Source organism: Pan paniscus, chromosome 10, assembly GCF_029289425.2.
Source record: "Pan paniscus chromosome 10, NHGRI_mPanPan1-v2.0_pri, whole genome shotgun sequence".
Lineage (NCBI taxonomy): Eukaryota > Metazoa > Chordata > Mammalia > Primates > Hominidae > Pan > Pan paniscus.
This window is the reverse complement of record NC_073259.2, coordinates 89406778-89424885: the sequence shown is the minus strand read 5'-3', so window position 1 is coordinate 89424885 and position 18108 is coordinate 89406778. Positions and strand designations below refer to the sequence as shown.

The following is an 18108-nucleotide window of genomic DNA, read 5'->3' as shown; positions in this document are numbered from 1 at the left end:
ATAATAAATGTACATATTCGTGAGTTACAATGTAATGTTTTGCTATATGTATACAATGTGGAATGATTCAATCAACTTAATATATCCATCACTCACTCACTTATCATTTTTGTGGTGAGAGCACTTAAAATCTACTCTTCTAGCAATGTATTATTTATTATTAACTGTAGCTATCATGCTGTGTAATAGACCATTATTCTTACTGTATAATTGAATTATTTTACTCTTTGACTAACATCTCCCATTAACTCATCACAGCTATCCTTTTTTTCCAGCCTCTGACAACCACCATTCTTCTATCAACTTCTATGAGTTTGACTTTTTAGATTCTACAGATAAGCGAGGTGAAGAAGTATTTGTCTTTCTGTGCCTGGCTTATTTCACTTAGAATAATGTCCTCCAGGCTCATCCATGTTGTCACAAATGACAGAATTTCCTTCTTCTTAGAAACTGAATAGGATTTCATTGTTTATGTATGCCACATTCGCTTTTATCCATTCATCCGTTGATAGACACTTAGGTTGATTCCGTTTCTTGGCTATTGTAAATAATTTTGCATTGAACATAGGAGTGCAGATATCCCTTCCACACACTGATTTCAATTCCTTTGGTTATATACCCAGAAGTGAGATTTCTGGATCATATGATAATTTTGATTTTTTGAGGAACTCTCATACCCTTTTCTGTAGTGGCTATACTAATTTACATTTTTACTAGTAGTGTACAAGGGTTCCATTTTACCACATTCTTATTCTTTTACCAACACTTATTGGCTTTTTGCTAATAGCCATTCTAACAGGTATGAAGTGATATCTCATCGTGGTTTTAATCTGCATTTTCCTGATGCGTTGTTGGTATTGAGCATTTTTTCATATATCTGCTGGTCATCTGTATGTCTTCTTTTGAGAAATGTTTATTCAGGTCTCTTCCCTGTTTCTTATCTGGGGATTTATTTTCTTTCTATCGAGTTGTTTGAGTTGTTTATATATTTTGGACTTTAGCCGTAGGGCATACTTCTGAAGACATATTTTTAGAAAACCCTGGTTTCTAAGCAGTCCTTTCGGAAAGAAGAAAAATGAGCTCTCAAAATATTTAACCCCTTTCAGCCTCCTTCCTGTGAGCTGTGTGCACACATGATTTTATGTTAATAGCAATATAGAAATAAAAACTTTTCTATACTATATGTTTGTTCCAGCTAGGTCAGATTCACAGCAGGAATAATCTGTGATAAAATATATTTGGTAAGTTATTCTTCTGGGCATGATTGAAAATAAAACTTAAAAATTTACAAGGGATCTTGAAGAAAAATTTTAAAATTGTACACCTTATAGGTCCTTACCCATTAATTAAAAATAATGTGTGGTGTTATATCATAGTATTATAAATTAATAAATTATATATCTAATTGATAAAATAGTAGCTAACACTTAAATGTTTAGGATACATCAGTGTTTTATGCTATGTTTTATATAGAGAGAGAGCATAGCATAGCATATTTCAAATACATCTATTAAACTGTTTGAAAATTACTGATCTACCTTCGTATTTTAATGTCAATTAACAGTTTCCTTAGAAACTTAGTTTTTCGGCAAAACTAGTTCTTTTCAGAATTTCTTATTTCTCACTGTGAAAGCAGTGTCAGTTTAATTTCTTTAAGTTTATTTTAAATTTTAAATTAAAGATGAAAATTCTTAAGTGCCATTTCTTTTTCTATTTCTGCAGCGTTTGTCCAATGGTTCTATAGACTCAACCGATGAAACTAGTCAAATAGTTGAACTACAAGAATTGCTTGAAAAGCAAAACTATGAAATGGCCCAGATGAAAGAACGTTTAGCAGCCCTTTCTTCCCGAGTGGGAGAGGTGGAACAGGAAGCAGAGACAGCAAGAAAGGATCTCATTAAAACAGAAGAAATGAACACCAAGTATCAAAGGGACATTAGGGAGGTAAGTGATTCATGCCACTTTCAGTCTTTGATTTCTGAATGCTGCTTCTGAGATACTGTTTCCATAATTTCCCGTAATGACCATACACTTTTTACTTCTCAAAAGACCATACTTTGGCATGCATTATATAAGTTATGAAACTTGTTCAATAGGGCAAACATAGTTTACTTCATGAGCATTTTAAATATATATGGAAAGAAATTTGTGCTATCAAGGGTCAGATATAACAAAGACATTCTGAAGCTGTTAATAAAATTTTTTAAATGTAAACTTTTAATTTTAAATAACTCTAGATATGTGTATGAATCATGAATTGCTATACCCTTAGCATATAGGAATACTACAAAAATACCTTAAATTGTTCCATTGCTTATTTTGGTTTTGTGTCATGAAGGGGAATGTAGCTCTGTTAATATACATATGCATGCATATGTATAACATGACCTTTCTTTGTCTATGTATTAAATTCCTGTTAGACATAACATCCCTTTTTCTACTTAAAAAAATGAGTACTTTAGTCATTTCTCAGTCTCTTGGCTAATATCAAGTAAAGAGAGTACTTTAAGTTACTAAAAAAAAATACTAGGAGATGTTTAATTTGTAACACTGTCAAATCATTTTACCTGCTAAGGTGAAAGTTTAGAATATTTTCACTTTTTCACCTTTTCAGTCACAACTAAAAAGAAAATTATATTTGTGGAAATTGCGTTTTCTGACTTTCTGCCTTTCCCATTTTTACATATTCTTTTAAATGTATTTTTATCTTTTAAAAGTATCTTTTGTATATAACTAGCTAGTTGTTCATCAAGTTGGCCCTATTCTATGTGTCCAATTCTTTTCTTCCCATTCTCTCGTAAGCCAATTGTATCTTACTTTTTCCCTGACTGTTCCACCAAAACTCTTCTCACAAAAGTCATTACTGACCTCCATGTTACTGAATCCAAGGTTCAATTCTCAGTCTTCTGGAGCACTTGATCCATTTTCCAGAGGACTTCTTCACTGGGCTCATAGCACATTATCCTCTTCTGGTTTTCATCCGTATTTACTTGCTTACCTCTTCGTAGGCTCCTTTACTGCTTCTATTTCTCCTCCCCCACCTTGGAGTGTCTTCCCTTCTCTACCTACCTTTATTTCCCTGGTGAATTTCTGCAGTCTCATGGCTCCAAAAGCCACCATCATCTTAGGATTCCCAATTAATATCTCCAACTTGTCCTTCTTTCCTGATTTCCAGATGTTTCTCTCTCAGTCACTAAGGGATATCTCAAAATTAGCATTTCAGACTCTTTTCTTGATATTTTCTCAGCAAACCAGACCCTCCTGCAGTCTTCCTTATCCATTATTATTGTTGCTCAGGCCAACAATCTTGAAGCTGTCCTTAAGATCTCTCCCCTCTCACACTTGGTTTGATTCAGCAGTAAATCCTGTTATTTACAATTTCAAAATATTCATAATGGGACCTCTTCTCAGAATCTTCATGGCTTTTGCTTTTTCTACACAATCACTTTCTCTCACTGGATTATTTCAATGCTCATCTGTTGCCTGGTCTTCCTGCTCATGCGTTCAGCTCACCTCAGTCTATGCTCAACACAGCAGCTTGAGCAGCCTGCCTATAAGTCAGTTCATGTCACTTTTCTGCTTAAAACTTTTCAATGACTACCTATTCTACTTACACTATTATCAAAACCCTCACAGTGGTCTACAAGCCATGTACAGTCTCTCTACTACCACCTTCCTGACCTCTTGGAGATCATCTACTGTCTCACCCTAACATGCTCTGCTCAACTGGAGTGACCTCTTAAGCAAGCCAGACCTGTTTTGTTACATTTTCTTTTCTCTCTGCCTTTTGTTCAATGTTGTTTTCTCAGTGAAATGTGCCCTGACCTTGTTATTTACACATATACACTCTCCCTCTTCTTTTGTTTGCTTATCCCACAGGACTTTCTATCACCTGACACAATGTATATTTTACTGATATACTTGGTTATCATATGCCTCCCTCCCCAACTATTCGTAAACATCTATAAGGGCTAGGATTTTTTTCTTGTTTTGTTCACTGCTGTCTTCAGAGAACCTGCGCAGCTATTGATTGTATAATAGGCACTCAAAAAATCTTTGCTGAAAGAATAGATATTTATAGGTAAATATCAGAAGGTGTGAATGATATCAGAATATGTACTACGACGATGCCTGCTAGCAAAACAAAACAAAACAAAACAAAACAGAAAAGAGATAGATGAACCATGAAGTGGTAGACTGCTCCACTGCAGCACAGATAATGATACAACTTTTTGTGAATTAATATAATAGTTCATGGATGCATCTCTTCTCTTCACTACTCCCCACAATTCAAACTCAGAGAATTCATAAAGTAAAGGCAGTTTAACCCCTCTTCTGTATCACTGTTAAGGAATTACTAGGATTTCTGGCTATCAAATCACCGGGCTCACTTCTTGGTCTGTTGTTCATTCTCTCCATCTTCATTCTCTTGGCTCTGGAGATTTAGATGATTTCCTTTCATCTTAGTACTCATTGCTTTATTAATGCTTATCTAATCCAGCATCACTTACAGGTAAGGCCCAACATCCAATCCCCATTTTCTAACTGCCTATTTAAAAATAACTCCTTGATACTAATAGCCTCTGAATGTAGGTGACAAAACACCCAGTCAGATGGAAAATGTCACTTCTATGATACCAGGTGTTCTTTTATTAAGAATCCATTCTAACGGGCAAAACGTTCTCCTTTCATGTGGAATTATTTTAAAATACAACTACTCTTATCAGCCCCATCGTTTCTACGTATATATTTTAGAAGAGTTTCCTGAGAAAGGAATATCTCTCATCATCCACCTTTGAAGGGAGGTTGCAAACACAAATGTTTCCAGAGCCAGGCTGGCAATGGAAAAGTGTAAAGTGCCAGGTGCAAGACTGTAGGAACTGATGGCGTTGATGAAACCTGTGAAAGGGCCTACACTCAGCCTGCATTACTGGATGCATCACTTTTTTTTTTTTTTTTTTTTTGTATACACACACACACACAGAGCACTGTGAAAGCTAAATAAACTAATTCTGAAATATTCAGGTCTCAACACCCAGGCCCATGGTTTATGAAGAATTTTTTAAGGATGAGTCACATGTGAAAACTATTACGGGTGTATTACATGGAAAGTCTCAAATTTCTCACAACTGGCAAAAGGGGCAATGCTAATTATTATGTCCATTTTTCTCAGATGAGACCCACAAAGCTCAGTGAGGTAAAGTAACTTGCCAAAGGTCTATGCAGTTCCCTCCTCGGCAGCACGGAAGAGAAATAAGATCAGCATGGCTTCAAAACCTGTGCTTCTTCCACTATGAACTGCTTCCAAAATCAACACAGCACAATAAATAATTCAGTGATAGCAACTATCATAAAATGCAGCTACAACATAACTGTCCTCTAAATAATCAATATTTGGTTATTTTTTTTCAATAAGCAGGAAGATGTGAAAATCACGTACTTAAAAAACAAATTACTTAGCACTTAAAGCTTTTATTTTCCTGAATAATATTTTTCCGGGTTATGGTCACACAGCGTCAACTGGATTGCAAGTTTCTTTTCCTTTTCTTAATTATTCTTTTAAAATATTATTTATTTATTTTAGAGAAAGAGTCTTGCTCTGTTGTCCAGGCTGAAGTGCAGTAGTGTTTGCAGCTCACTGCAACCTCGAACTCCTAGGCTCAAGCAATCCTCTCACCTCAGCCTTTGGAGTAGCTAAGACTACAGGGCACATGTCACGATGTCTGGAAAATTTTTGTGTTTTTTGTAGAGAAAGGGTCCCACTGTGTTGCTTAGGCTGGTCTCAAATTCCTGGTTCAAGGGATCCTCCCACCTCATCCTCCCAGTGGGCTGCAATTATAGGCATAAGCCACGGATTGCAAGTTTCTTAGTAGAAAAAAATAAGCTCGTTTTTCTTGATACTCCTATAGCATTGCTAGCATAGTATGATTTATAAATTGTACAGGTAATAAATGTTTGTTGTAATAATTGAATAAAAATTAGGAAATAAGAAAAAACAACCATATAATAAAAAACAGAAAGATAATTTGCTTTGCATGTGAGGACATTCTAAGGTATCTAAAATTAACTATTACTTTGAATAGCAAAAACTGCAATTACTTTTGCACCAATCTAATTTATAAATATGTTCCACTGATGGCTTCAGAATATACTTTTGTAGTTTTTCTTTGTCAAAAAAGAAATTATCCAAAATTTAATTTCATTTTACATTTTGTCTTCAAACAAAACTCCTTAAATTGATTTTGATCTAGGAAGAATACGTGAATTGGATTAAAGCTAGACACAGCACTCAAATTAGAAAAATAGACAATCTCATACAAGTGGATTATCTCTCCAGTTTTTAATCAAAAGGATTATTAATTGTGTATGGATAATGATATATCAAATACATAGCTGTGCCAGTAGCTAAAATTTTCAGTGGAGTATTTTAATTACATTTTGTTTTGTGAATAAAACCATCCTGTATTTCCAACTTCCTATTAACAGTTCTTCAGAATTTCACTATGTGATTAAATGAATTAAATACATCTCAGTGTTGCCTTTTCTGTTATCTGAAACATGTAGTTATATTTTTCACTTTAATAGATCTAAATTACCAGAGAGTTATATTTATTAAATATGAACAAAATCCAATTTATACATGAACTTCAGGTCAAGAGATCATTGAATCTTTATTTTTTCTCATTTTTTTATAGTTAGCAAGTTTTAGGGACTAGAAAAAGCTTCCTCTTTTAGAATTTTTCAAATGACAGAGGGAAAAGCTTTTTCTCTGACTTGTAAATCCAGTTTATTTTTGGCAACACAGCCTGCAGTTAAAAATTGAATCTCCCACATGAATCACTGAATCAAAAAATGCAGTACCAAAATTACAAAATGCAAAAATTCCTGCATGTAATCTATGTCATAGAGTGAGATCATCTAATTGTGTACATAATAGTAATTAATAATAAATAACAGCTATTATTCATCGAGGGTGTTTTCTACATGAGACACCATACAAAGCACTTCCTGATTCTTAACAACAATGCTATGTGCTACATATTAGAATCTCAACCCACACAATATATGAAGAAGGTGAAGCACAGAAAAGGTGACCAATATTGATCCCTTATAGCAGAGTTAATAAGTGTCCCAAACTAGCATTTGGAGCAAGTATGTACTACTTCAGTGCTCACGTTCTTGAGAAATGTGTGTATATCTTTTATTGACTTTATTGCTGTTAAAATTTAGTAAGAAGTTTATTTACACAGGTTAGCTTTAGACTTCTCTCTTCAGACCACAAAATTTTTCCAGAGTTCTGTTTGCAAATGAAACTGACAGAATACAATATTAAGCACTCTGAAAAGATCCTCTAAGATAAAAACTCTACCATCATTGAGATAAAAAATATGTAAAGTAGAAAAAGTCAAAAGTGAAAATAAAAAGCTTTTTAAATAGTAGGCATTATTTGGGATATCTAAAATCTAGGAGTATGTATATAATATTTCTTAAAAATTAGTCTGGCTAGTTTTTGCTGAATTCATAGATTAAATTTAATTTTTTATGTTTGCACTTTAATGTCAACATAATTAATCAAGTAGCTTTTGACTGGGTCTTGATGGTCAGTAGGATTGAGCTAGACAAAGAAGACAGCACACATTCCAGGTAGACATGATGTCAGAGTGCATTAGTTTTGGAAAGCTGCCATAACAAATTGCCACAAACTGGGTGGCTTAAAACAACCATAATTTAGTCACTCACTGTTTTGGAGGCTTTAAGTCTGAAATCAATGTTTCAGCAGGGCCATATTCTCTCTGAAGGCTCTAGTGAGATTTCTTCTTCACCCCTTCTAGCTTCTAATGGTTACTGGGAGTCATTGGCATTCTTGGCTGGTAGCAGTACAACTCCGTATAACGCAATTCTCTGACTGACTTCCTCCTTCTTCCCGGTATATCTCTGTGTCCCCAAATCCCCTCCTTATAAAAACACCAGTCATTGGATTTAGGGCCTATCCTAATCCTGTGTGACCTCATCTTAACTTGATTATGTGAACAAAATCTTATTTGCACATAAGGTCACATTCACAAGTTCAGAGTGGACACAAATTTTGGGGGGATGTTATTAGCCCCAGTACACTGAAGCAAGGAAGTATCAGGTCACAAAACCACTTTTATTCCAGGCTTTGTAGCTCAGATTTTACCCTGAAGATGGAGGGGAAGAAATAAAAGTATTGAAACCAAGAAGCAATATGATCATTTAGAAATATCTCTCGGGCAGCTGCGTGGAGGAAAAGTAAGGAGAATAAAAGACAAAAATACAAGAGAGAGAGTTAACTTGTGGGTGGGCAGGAGACTAGGGACAACATGATGAGTTTCATGGTGGATCTATTCCTTTTTTTTTTTTTTTTCTTGAAATGGAGTCTTGTCCTGTGGCCCAGGCTGGAGTGCAGTGGTGCGATCTCGGCTCACTGCAACCTCCACCTCCCAAGTTCAAGCGATTCTCAGGCCTCAGCCTCTCTGAGTAGCTGGGATTACAGGCATGCGCCATGATGCCCAGCTAAGTTTTTTGTATTTTTAGTAGAGACGGGGTTTCACCATGTTAGCCAGGCAGGCTGGTCTCAAACTCCTGACCTCAAGAGATCCTGCCCACCTTGGCCTCCCAAAATGCTGGGATTACAGGTGTGAGCCATCGCCTCTGGCTGATCTATTACTTTTTAATTAATTTTAATTTTTTATATATACAAAAATTCTCAAAGTCAAATAATGGCATGTATAAATATGGTACATGTATAAACACACACAGCATCTCACTTCAAGTTTTCATCCCATTTCCCTGAAATTCTTAATTTCAACCCTTTTATCCACTACTTCTGGTATTTTCTCTCTTTATTTAAACAAAATTTATGTCTTGCTATTATATTAGATTAGGACATTACCTATTTTATTTCTTATTTTACTTTTTATTCAACCTATCTTTTCATTAGAGTTATCATCTGAAAAAAAAAAGAAAGAAAATTGGAAGAAAGGCTGTCTGTTTATCTGATTATTATATGTGACAGGACTGGGTCTGGACCCTGTAGGAGAGTGACAAAGGCACTGATTAAGAATAAGTGATGAAATGATTCTGGATAATAAGATATGGAAACTATAGCCATTTCCTCAATTCCAGGATCCTTATACAAAGAAGCTTCCCACATTCTCAGGAAACAATTCCAGGCCAATGAGCCTCACTTCTGCACTTGATTTTCACCCAACATCTTGTCAATAAAGTAGGTTATCTAACTACCAATAAATTTCCATGTAAGCTGTGAGTAAGGTAAAATTATCTCCATATTACTATCTATAAATTCTATTATTTAAAAATTACTGTTTAAAATATTATCAATGCCATGATTTTCTCCACTTGAACTTGATTTTTTCCTATATTTATGTGTTCATGGACTTCTTTAAAATCTTATGTAATTGAAACATACATAACTAGGTAAATGGCTAAGTTTCTAAGTCAGTTGGTAAACTTGTAAATAAGATCCAAATGTACTATTTTTTTTTTTTTGGCCTGCCCTTTTAACCACAGAGTTCCTCTTTCTTAATGTGAAGGTAAGAATACGGATGGTATTTGTTATCTATTTGAAGATTGCTTTACAATTTAGAACTGTAGCCACCTTTTTAACAATTTTATGATTTGCAACTCTACTCATAATTGTACTTAATTTTACTGCATAATGAACTAATTTATCTGCCACTTGTCTTACAAGAATGCCAGTTCTACAGTAGAGAGTTTCAAAAGCTACTCCATTGCATTCTTAGACAGCAGAAAGCTTTTGGTTAACCGAAGATTCAAAAATAATTCTGATAGCCAAGTTGGGAACATGCACCTGCAATCTCACATTCGTTCAATGAAAAGAAAGGAATGAGTATTTACTTCAAGAATGCAGTAGTTTTTATGTTTCTTTTTTATTTAACTAACAAGACAATAATTAAACAATCTGAGAATCTGATTTGCTTTTTTTTAATTATTTTAATTGTAGGCCATGGCACAAAAGGAAGATATGGAAGAAAGAATTACAACCCTTGAAAAGCGTTACCTCAGTGCTCAGAGAGAATCTACCTCCATACATGACATGAATGATAAACTAGAAAATGAGTTAGCAAATAAAGAAGCTATCCTACGGCAGGTTCAGTATCTCTGTCTTGGTTTTCTTCTGGTCCATGCGTTCTCATCATTCTCACAAAACGGAGTAAATAAAATAGGGTACTTCTTGACAGATGTTTGAGTAATCATTCTCTAAAATTTGAAATTCTCTAGCAAAACAAATACGATTTTCAGTGTGAAATTTACTTTCTAGAAAGATAAATTATTTATCTTAATAGTAATACAAATAATGACTCTGATTTACTTTTCATGTAGGCATGAGCCAGAATCTGTGCTAAACAGTTTTCATGTATTACCTCACTTAATTCTAACCACCACCTATGAAGTAGGTAGTGTTATTGTAGTAAAGACACTACAGTTCAGAGACAGTTAGACTTTCCCAAGATCATACATCTACTAAACACCAGAGCCAATAATGGAATACTAAGTTTATTGGGCTCTAGAGCAGAAACAGGCAAACTATACCGTGGGCCAAAGCTGGTTGGTTGCCTGCTCTTGTTAATAAAGTCTTATTGGAACACAGCCATGCCCAATCATTTAATCATTGTCTATGACTGTTTTTGTGCTACAACACAGTTGAGTATTTGGGATTGAGGCCATATGATACAGGAGGCCTAACATTTTTACTATCTGACCTGTTACAGAAAATGTTTGTCAACCTTATCTCTAGAGCCTGGATCATCATGCTACATTACCTCTCCAACTCCAGTCTAAATACCATGATTTTCAATATTTTGCTACGGTGGTATATCTGATGTCTTAGTACTCAGCTATATTCCCTTTGTTAAAATGTATACTCATGAGTAATTTCTTTCCTTTTTGCTGCCAGTGGTAAGAGCTTCTTCATTGTTTTAATGTGCTGAAATGTATGAAGGAAACAGATAAGCAATATATGATAACAAGACAACAATCAACACTTTGCACATTTAGGTGTGGTAGTGGCTGATTTAAATCTAGAATCATGGCTGAAGTGCAAAGCCCCTGGCGACTGGTGTTTGCTATCCGAACTCTGACTCTTTAAGTGTCTCTGCTCCCATTCCCATTTCAGATGGAAGAGAAAAACAGACAGTTACAAGAACGTCTTGAGCTAGCTGAACAAAAGTTGCAGCAGACCATGAGAAAGGCTGAAACCTTGCCTGAAGTAGAGGCTGAACTGGCTCAGAGAATTGCAGCCCTAACCAAGGTACTGCACTAGAACAACTGGTCAACCTAGATATATTTGTAGAAAGGACTTGTAATCAAAATGAAATGTGTTAAGATTTTCTATAGGCTTTATGAAAATTAAGTTTATTTAATCTTCATTATATTGATCTGTTATTAAGTTAATTTTTTTCTTGTCATACATATTTATGCGAGCAGGAATAATTGTTATACAAATGTGATGATCCCCCTGCCTATTTAAACATTAACAAAACAAGTAAAATTTCATGTCATTGTTATAGTTAATTTTCCATGGTAATATTTGTATAATAATCCTGGAGATAAACAAAAAAAGATAATGTTATATGAGACATAACAATTTAACAGGCTTCACATCAATTGCTATTAGAAGTATAGAGAATATCATAACTTCTTGATTCCTCTCCAACTACAGTATAAAACTTCTTAGAAGTGGGAAGTTAGACTTATAAAATTCTGAGGTCTAAAACAATTAAAAATCAGAAAGCGGCTTTATAGTTGTAATTTCATCTGAAAATTAAAATCAATAATACGCTGAAGAGTGTTCAAAATTTTCTGTATAATATGGCCGGTAGATTCTGCAACTATCTGAATATTTTAGAATTTTACAAGCATTATAATGTTAAAAAGAACTATTCTGACCTCTGACAATCAAACAGAAATGGCATCATTTCAAAGTGTATATATATGTCACAAGTTATATAAAACTACATTTTGTCACTAAAAGCATGTTTGACATTTAATATGATTTCAAAAATAATCACACAATTTATATTTTTATACAATCATTAATATTTGCTAAGTTTTCAAGGCCACTACAATAAGTGAGTATGATAGGTATCTGGACTTTAAGTTTAAAATTACGGGATTAGGATTTACCCAAAATAATTGATGCAGCAATGAATTAGACACACACATCTGATTTTCTAAAAAAGCAAATAATTAAAAATGAACAGTAGACTGATCTTCCTGTTGGTTAAAATAGGACAATTAACCAGGTAATGAAAGACAAACCTTTGACAGCGTAGAGCAGGATTAGAGAGCATTTAAATAGTTGCTTGTTTACAGAGTGTTGGAGTAACTAGTTGGATAAAACTGATTAAGATGGGATTATAATTTGGATCGTTCTGTAGTCACAAACCATACCAGTAAACCACTCTGGCAATTTCAGGAATATGTGATTTCTAAGATAAAGATTAATTTATCATTTAATTTGAAAAAATATTTAAACATGTTCATATTATTTCATTTTTTCTTGCAAACACAGATCTTAAATCACTATAACCTAGACTAAGATATGCATAATTAGGCCTTTCATCTAAAGAACATAAAGGACTTTCAAAAAGAGTTATCTTTTTCCATTGCACTGTTTTGGGGGGTTAGATGAGTTACTGAATAAGAAAAATAACTTTTGTAAAATTGTAGCTTAAAATAATTATCAATATTATCTTGACTAAAACACAAGAAAATCTGCAATTTCCCCCAAGTAACACAATTTACAATTCAGAAAATCACTGCCCCACATTAACCTTTGATAGACTGAGAATAAAAACAATTTAAAATATAATATTTGACATAAAAAACACTGTATTAAATATTCCCAAGAATTATTGATTTAGAATATATAAAGATAACTGGAATTAGGTGCTTTATATTTTTTCCTCTTATCTTGTCTAGTCTGTTAAGTTGATATATATATATCTTGGGCACAATATTACCTTGGGCACAACAAATAGCTCCCCTCAGCTTTCTCCTCCCTTTACTGTCTCTGAACCTCTTTGATTTCATTTTTCAGAAAATTGGAATTCTTCCAAAAAGTCTTCAAATGCTCTAATTCACTCTCCTTTTTATCACTTTCTTTTCTGACTGGTGCTATGTCAACAACATATTTTAAATATATACTTTTTATATTATGACCATATTTTATTCATTATGAAAGCTCCTTAAGTACTGAGATTTTATCCTGAACACATTCCTTTTGCCTGTCATTTTTTTTTTAAACATTTGAGGATCACTCTTTCATTCCTTTTCCCAAGTTTTGTGGTTTCAACAGCCTTGTACTTTTTCTTGTACTCTGTTCTCAAGACCTTTAGGGTCTATCTTTATATCTGTTTTTTTTTTTTTTCTGTTTCAATTTGTTTCTGATATTTCCTTATTATGGATCATCATAGTCTTTTTCTGTTCATTAACCTTTTGACTACTCACTAAAGTAAAAATATTTCTTCTTAGCTTAAACATGGGTTCCTCCTCCTATATTTTGAATGATATTCTTAATAACCCCTCAGACATTTTATTTCACCAATATACGTTTTTCTACTTTACTGTCACCTTTTTTTCTTCTTTTTTCTAGGTCTTTCTCTTTAAATTTAATTTCTTCTCCCTTTCTGAGTTTATTCATGTTCTCAAAACCATTTCTGCCTGTAGTTCATCCTAAAACTTTAGTATATTTTAAATTTTCCTATATCATATTAAGGAGTGAAACCAAGATAAACAGTTTTTCACCAAGGAGTATAAAAAATAGCAGACTGTTTCTGTGTGATCTTTGTATTTACAACAATTGCTAAAACTATAGTTTTCACATAGAATGCAAATCAGTAGTGTTGGTTGAAAATTGGTCCCAGTATATATTATTTAGATGGGATGTCTGAATGCATTCTTTGGTTGATAAACTATTTTTCTCCTTCTAATGTGTGTGTGTGTGTGTTTGTGTGTGTGTGTGTGTGTGTGTGTGTGTGTGTGTATAGGCAAAGCTTATTTATGTCTTTTAGAAAGTCAGAATGATTGATTAATGGTTATGGATACAACTAAAAGTTTTGCTTTGGTGAGTTTATACGCAATTAACCAATAAAGATTACTTTGGGCTCCCAGTCTTATGATTTATTATATCTACTTTTTAATTAAAATGCATATTCCTTTAGCAAGGACACAATTCATCTTGAATGGGGTATTTTATGTATTTCTAGTACCGATAAAATGTATCAGCAATAATAGGAATTTAAACAGGACCAAATTCTTATTTTATCTCTGAAAGAAATTTTCACAATTTTGGTGTTTTGTGTGTTTTTTCTTTTTAAGTTTGATGTGTTTTTAATAAGTAAACAGAAACAACGAGAAGTTTTAAAGACCTCTAAAAACTTGTATTTTTGAAGACACAGTTTTGGCAGCTGAAATATTCATGTCTCAAGTGTCTTGAGTCAGTCACCTAATTAATTTAAACACTACTAACTGCATGTTAAAATGTAATTTTGAAGGATCACAGATACCTTTATGAATTTATATTATATAATTTCAACAACATTTTGACCCACTTACTGTATTCTTAATAGAACTCTAAAATTTAAATAATTTTATTTAAAAAATTATGGCATTTGGGGACCATGATAACTCTGTATAGCTTCTAAATTGGAAATTTGAGGACGACTTGGAGGAAAGAAATTGGTTATTATGTCTTTATTATCTTCCACATTTATAAAATAAGAATATCAGAAGGAAAGCCTTACAAAATGTAAATGTTGAATTGTAGTTTGCATAAGCACACCAGAATTGAAATGTTAAATGTTTGCTTTCATAGATTAAATTTGAATTTATTGCATAAAATAGTATATATGCATCTGAATCAAATGAATAGGTTACTATTTCTTTTCAGTTACTGCATGACATATTTATATATAGTTCTATATTGGCATAAAGTGAGTTTCACTGTTTCAGAATGAGCTTATAAAATGTGACAGAATATGCTGTGGAGTTAAATTTGTAGTCCTGACATAGAATCCTTTAAATGTAATAATTACTTAACTTGCAATGATTAAAATGTTGATGTAACTTCATATGTAATCCTTGCATAACATACTAACAATTTTGCTATCAGCAATGTCACATGTGTTGAACACTCTGCACCTGTGGTAACCTGACGGTCACCTCCAAGACATGTATCTAACCTTGGCACTGGGCAAACATGAGCTTACAAGGAAACTGTGCTGCCTATTCACTTTAGGCACTATTTTGTTTCCACAGCAACAAATCAATGCAGAAACAGTTTGGGATTGGCCCCTAATGTCATTTAGGAGAGTCACAAACAAGATTTCTTGTTCTCACAGCATTGTTGTCAATTGATAATTTGAGGACTTTCAATCATTTTCATTTAAAATTTCTAATTAAACCTATCTGAGAGTAAGCCATTAAATTCTAGACCAATATCTGAGAGTGGACTGTTAGACCAATATTTGAGACCAAGTATCTGAGAGTAGGCCATTAGATTCTAGACCAATGACCATAGTGTGCATTCAGAGACCAGAAGTCATTTCATAAGTTTTCCTGTTGCTGAGGAAACTCAATCTTGCTTGAATTGGGGACTACTCACAATAAACTTAGTTTTTTTAATCTTTTTTCTACAGAGCAAGGTTTAGAATAAATTTTGTTCCTAATTAATTACACCTGAGTCATTGTCTAGCATATTCCTCAACATTGTGAAACTACTGTTTCCATTATTTTTAAGTAATATAGACAAACAAACCGTAATACAAACTTTTAACAATCTATCAGAGACATATTCTGGTGTTTGGTTTCCCATAATTCCAATTATTATATAACTCTTTCAGAGTTGCTTTATTCATTCTGTAGTAGTCTTTCATTGCCAGCCATCACTAACCTTTCATATCTTAGGTTGATAGCTTTTTATTTTAGTATATTATTGTTTTTTTATTTAAAACCATCAACTGCATCGCGTTCACCAAATATCAATGTAGTTCTTTCCACATAAAATTCTGTCTATTAAAGTATTAAATTTGCTGTCACACTTTTCTTTTAAGCATTCTGTGCTATGTTCTGTTTGGTGTCAGTGTCTTTAGTTCTGATTTTTCAATTTTGTCCCTCTCCTTTTCCTTGACTCGTTAGTCTGATCCAACCTCTTCTACCTCATCTGATGATTATCAATATGTTATGGAAGCTAAACTACAAGAAATGATCTCCATACGTAGGAAGGTAGTCCTACTGGACTTTACTTTCTATTGCTAAATAGAATCCATCTAAGTTTTTCTTTTCATTTATAAAAATTATGTTACTTTTATTTATTGATAATCAACCATCTGTGCAGTTCAGTGCTTCAGGAGCTTAAGATTGGACAATGGCAGGTTTGTGTTCAAACCATGCACAGTCTGCATGTTACATTTGGCTGATTTCATTGCTCATAAATAACTCCAATGTTTTGCTGATGCTTGGATGTAACAGGCCTTTGTAGCTGACACATTTCAAGCAATGCTGTTCAGCTGCCTGTTTGAAGAAAGTTTATTTTTTAAAAACTATGTTTGCAGTTGGTAGTAGCTTGCTTTACATTTTATTTCAATTTATTTAGAGGAAAAGTGTTAACCAAATCTTACATTTCAGGTGTATTCTTCATATTTCTTAACAGGCTGAAGAGAGACATGGAAATATTGAAGAACGTATGAGACATTTAGAGGGTCAACTTGAAGAGAAGAATCAAGAACTTCAAAGAGTATGTATATTAAGAACTATTACCCCCCAATCATTGGTTTATGAATTCGTATTCTGTATATAAGAAGAAAGCCTTTAACTGAGTATGGGTTATATTTAAAACTTACAAATATGACCTGTTGACTTGAATAAAATGTTTCCACCACTTTAATCAAAACAGATGTAAAATTAAATTCAATTTAAAACTAGCAACACTATAAAAATAATCTCAAACAGTTTTTGAATGGATTTTTATGTCATTTTTTAAAATGTAAGGCTAGGCAAAGAGAGAAAATGAATGAGGAGCATAACAAGAGATTATCGGATACGGTTGATAGACTTCTGACTGAATCCAATGAACGCCTACAACTACACTTAAAGGAAAGAATGGCTGCTCTAGAAGAAAAGGTAAAACGATAGAAGGGTAAAATCACATGAATATTTTGCAATGCTCATGTTTGTTTTATATACAGCTGCAATCATTGTAATGGTCAGATGATCCATTTACTTAGTTTTTAAAAATGCCTGGTATATTCTTAGAAAGGAATGCATATTTTTTATTTAAAAAAGTGTAAGATCAAATTTGGGATGAATAAAAAATTTGCATGATATATAAATCTTTTATATTCACATGTTCATATGAGGCAAATGTATTAAAATATGCTGTGCTTTTATGATGAAAATATTTTATTTATCCTCTGCCTGGTATGCAAAATAAAAAAGTGATGAGACACAAGTCAATACTTTTTTGGGGGGGAGGTGATTTGAAATATTCACGTGTCAAGTGACTGATACCTACACACCAGTCTAAAAGTCAAAATTAAGTGAGTTTATATCATCAAAAGAACTAGTATCAATCCCAGTAGAGGGTTTAGGAACCCAGTATTTTCAGCTGCATTATTTCAGAAATAGTGCTTCTGTACAGTCTGCAATGTGATTTACAGTTATATATGTCTCATTGATAGTTGGCAGCTACCAGACCAGCAAGAGTTATGAGAGCTGGTTACCAATTCCAGAGCATAAATTAAGGTAGGGTATAAAACCCGGATGATCACATCATTTTAGAAATCTAGATTGAATGCCAATCACTATTTTAGCTAGACATTTTCCATTAGTACATAAAATAAACCAAAATAGGGAAAATGTTTTGACAAAAAGTTAAAGTAGTTTGATTAATTTACCCATTAGAAAGTAATAAGACATGACTTCCTCTCATACAACTTCAAATACATGGCCCCTATGCAATTACTACACTCTTAGTTTAATTTTATTCTATAACTTTGAAAAAGAATACATTATTTTAAATAATGCCTTATAGTACTTGTGTGT

At 33.3% G+C, this 18108-nt stretch overlaps 1 protein-coding gene across 30 annotated transcripts in view; it reads left to right on the top strand.

Annotated features, from left to right (window-relative positions):
• Positions 1-18108, top strand: part of PPFIA2 (PTPRF interacting protein alpha 2) — a 502911-nt gene that overhangs the window by 375619 nt on the left and 109184 nt on the right. For 15 of the 30 annotated variants that reach the window (XM_055095939.2, XM_034936290.3, XM_055095942.2 and 12 more), the window contains 6 exons: positions 1723-1944; positions 10007-10153; positions 11180-11314; positions 16204-16290; positions 16718-16801; positions 17056-17187. In XM_055095939.2, the coding sequence (XP_054951914.1) occupies positions 1723-1944; positions 10007-10153; positions 11180-11314; positions 16204-16290; positions 16718-16801; positions 17056-17187 (807 nt within the window). The remainder of the gene's footprint in view (positions 1-1722; positions 1945-10006; positions 10154-11179; positions 11315-16203; positions 16291-16717; positions 16802-17055; positions 17188-18108) is intronic. The other 15 variants (XM_034936291.3, XM_034936292.3, XM_055095954.2 and 12 more) reach the window with 1 other exon arrangement.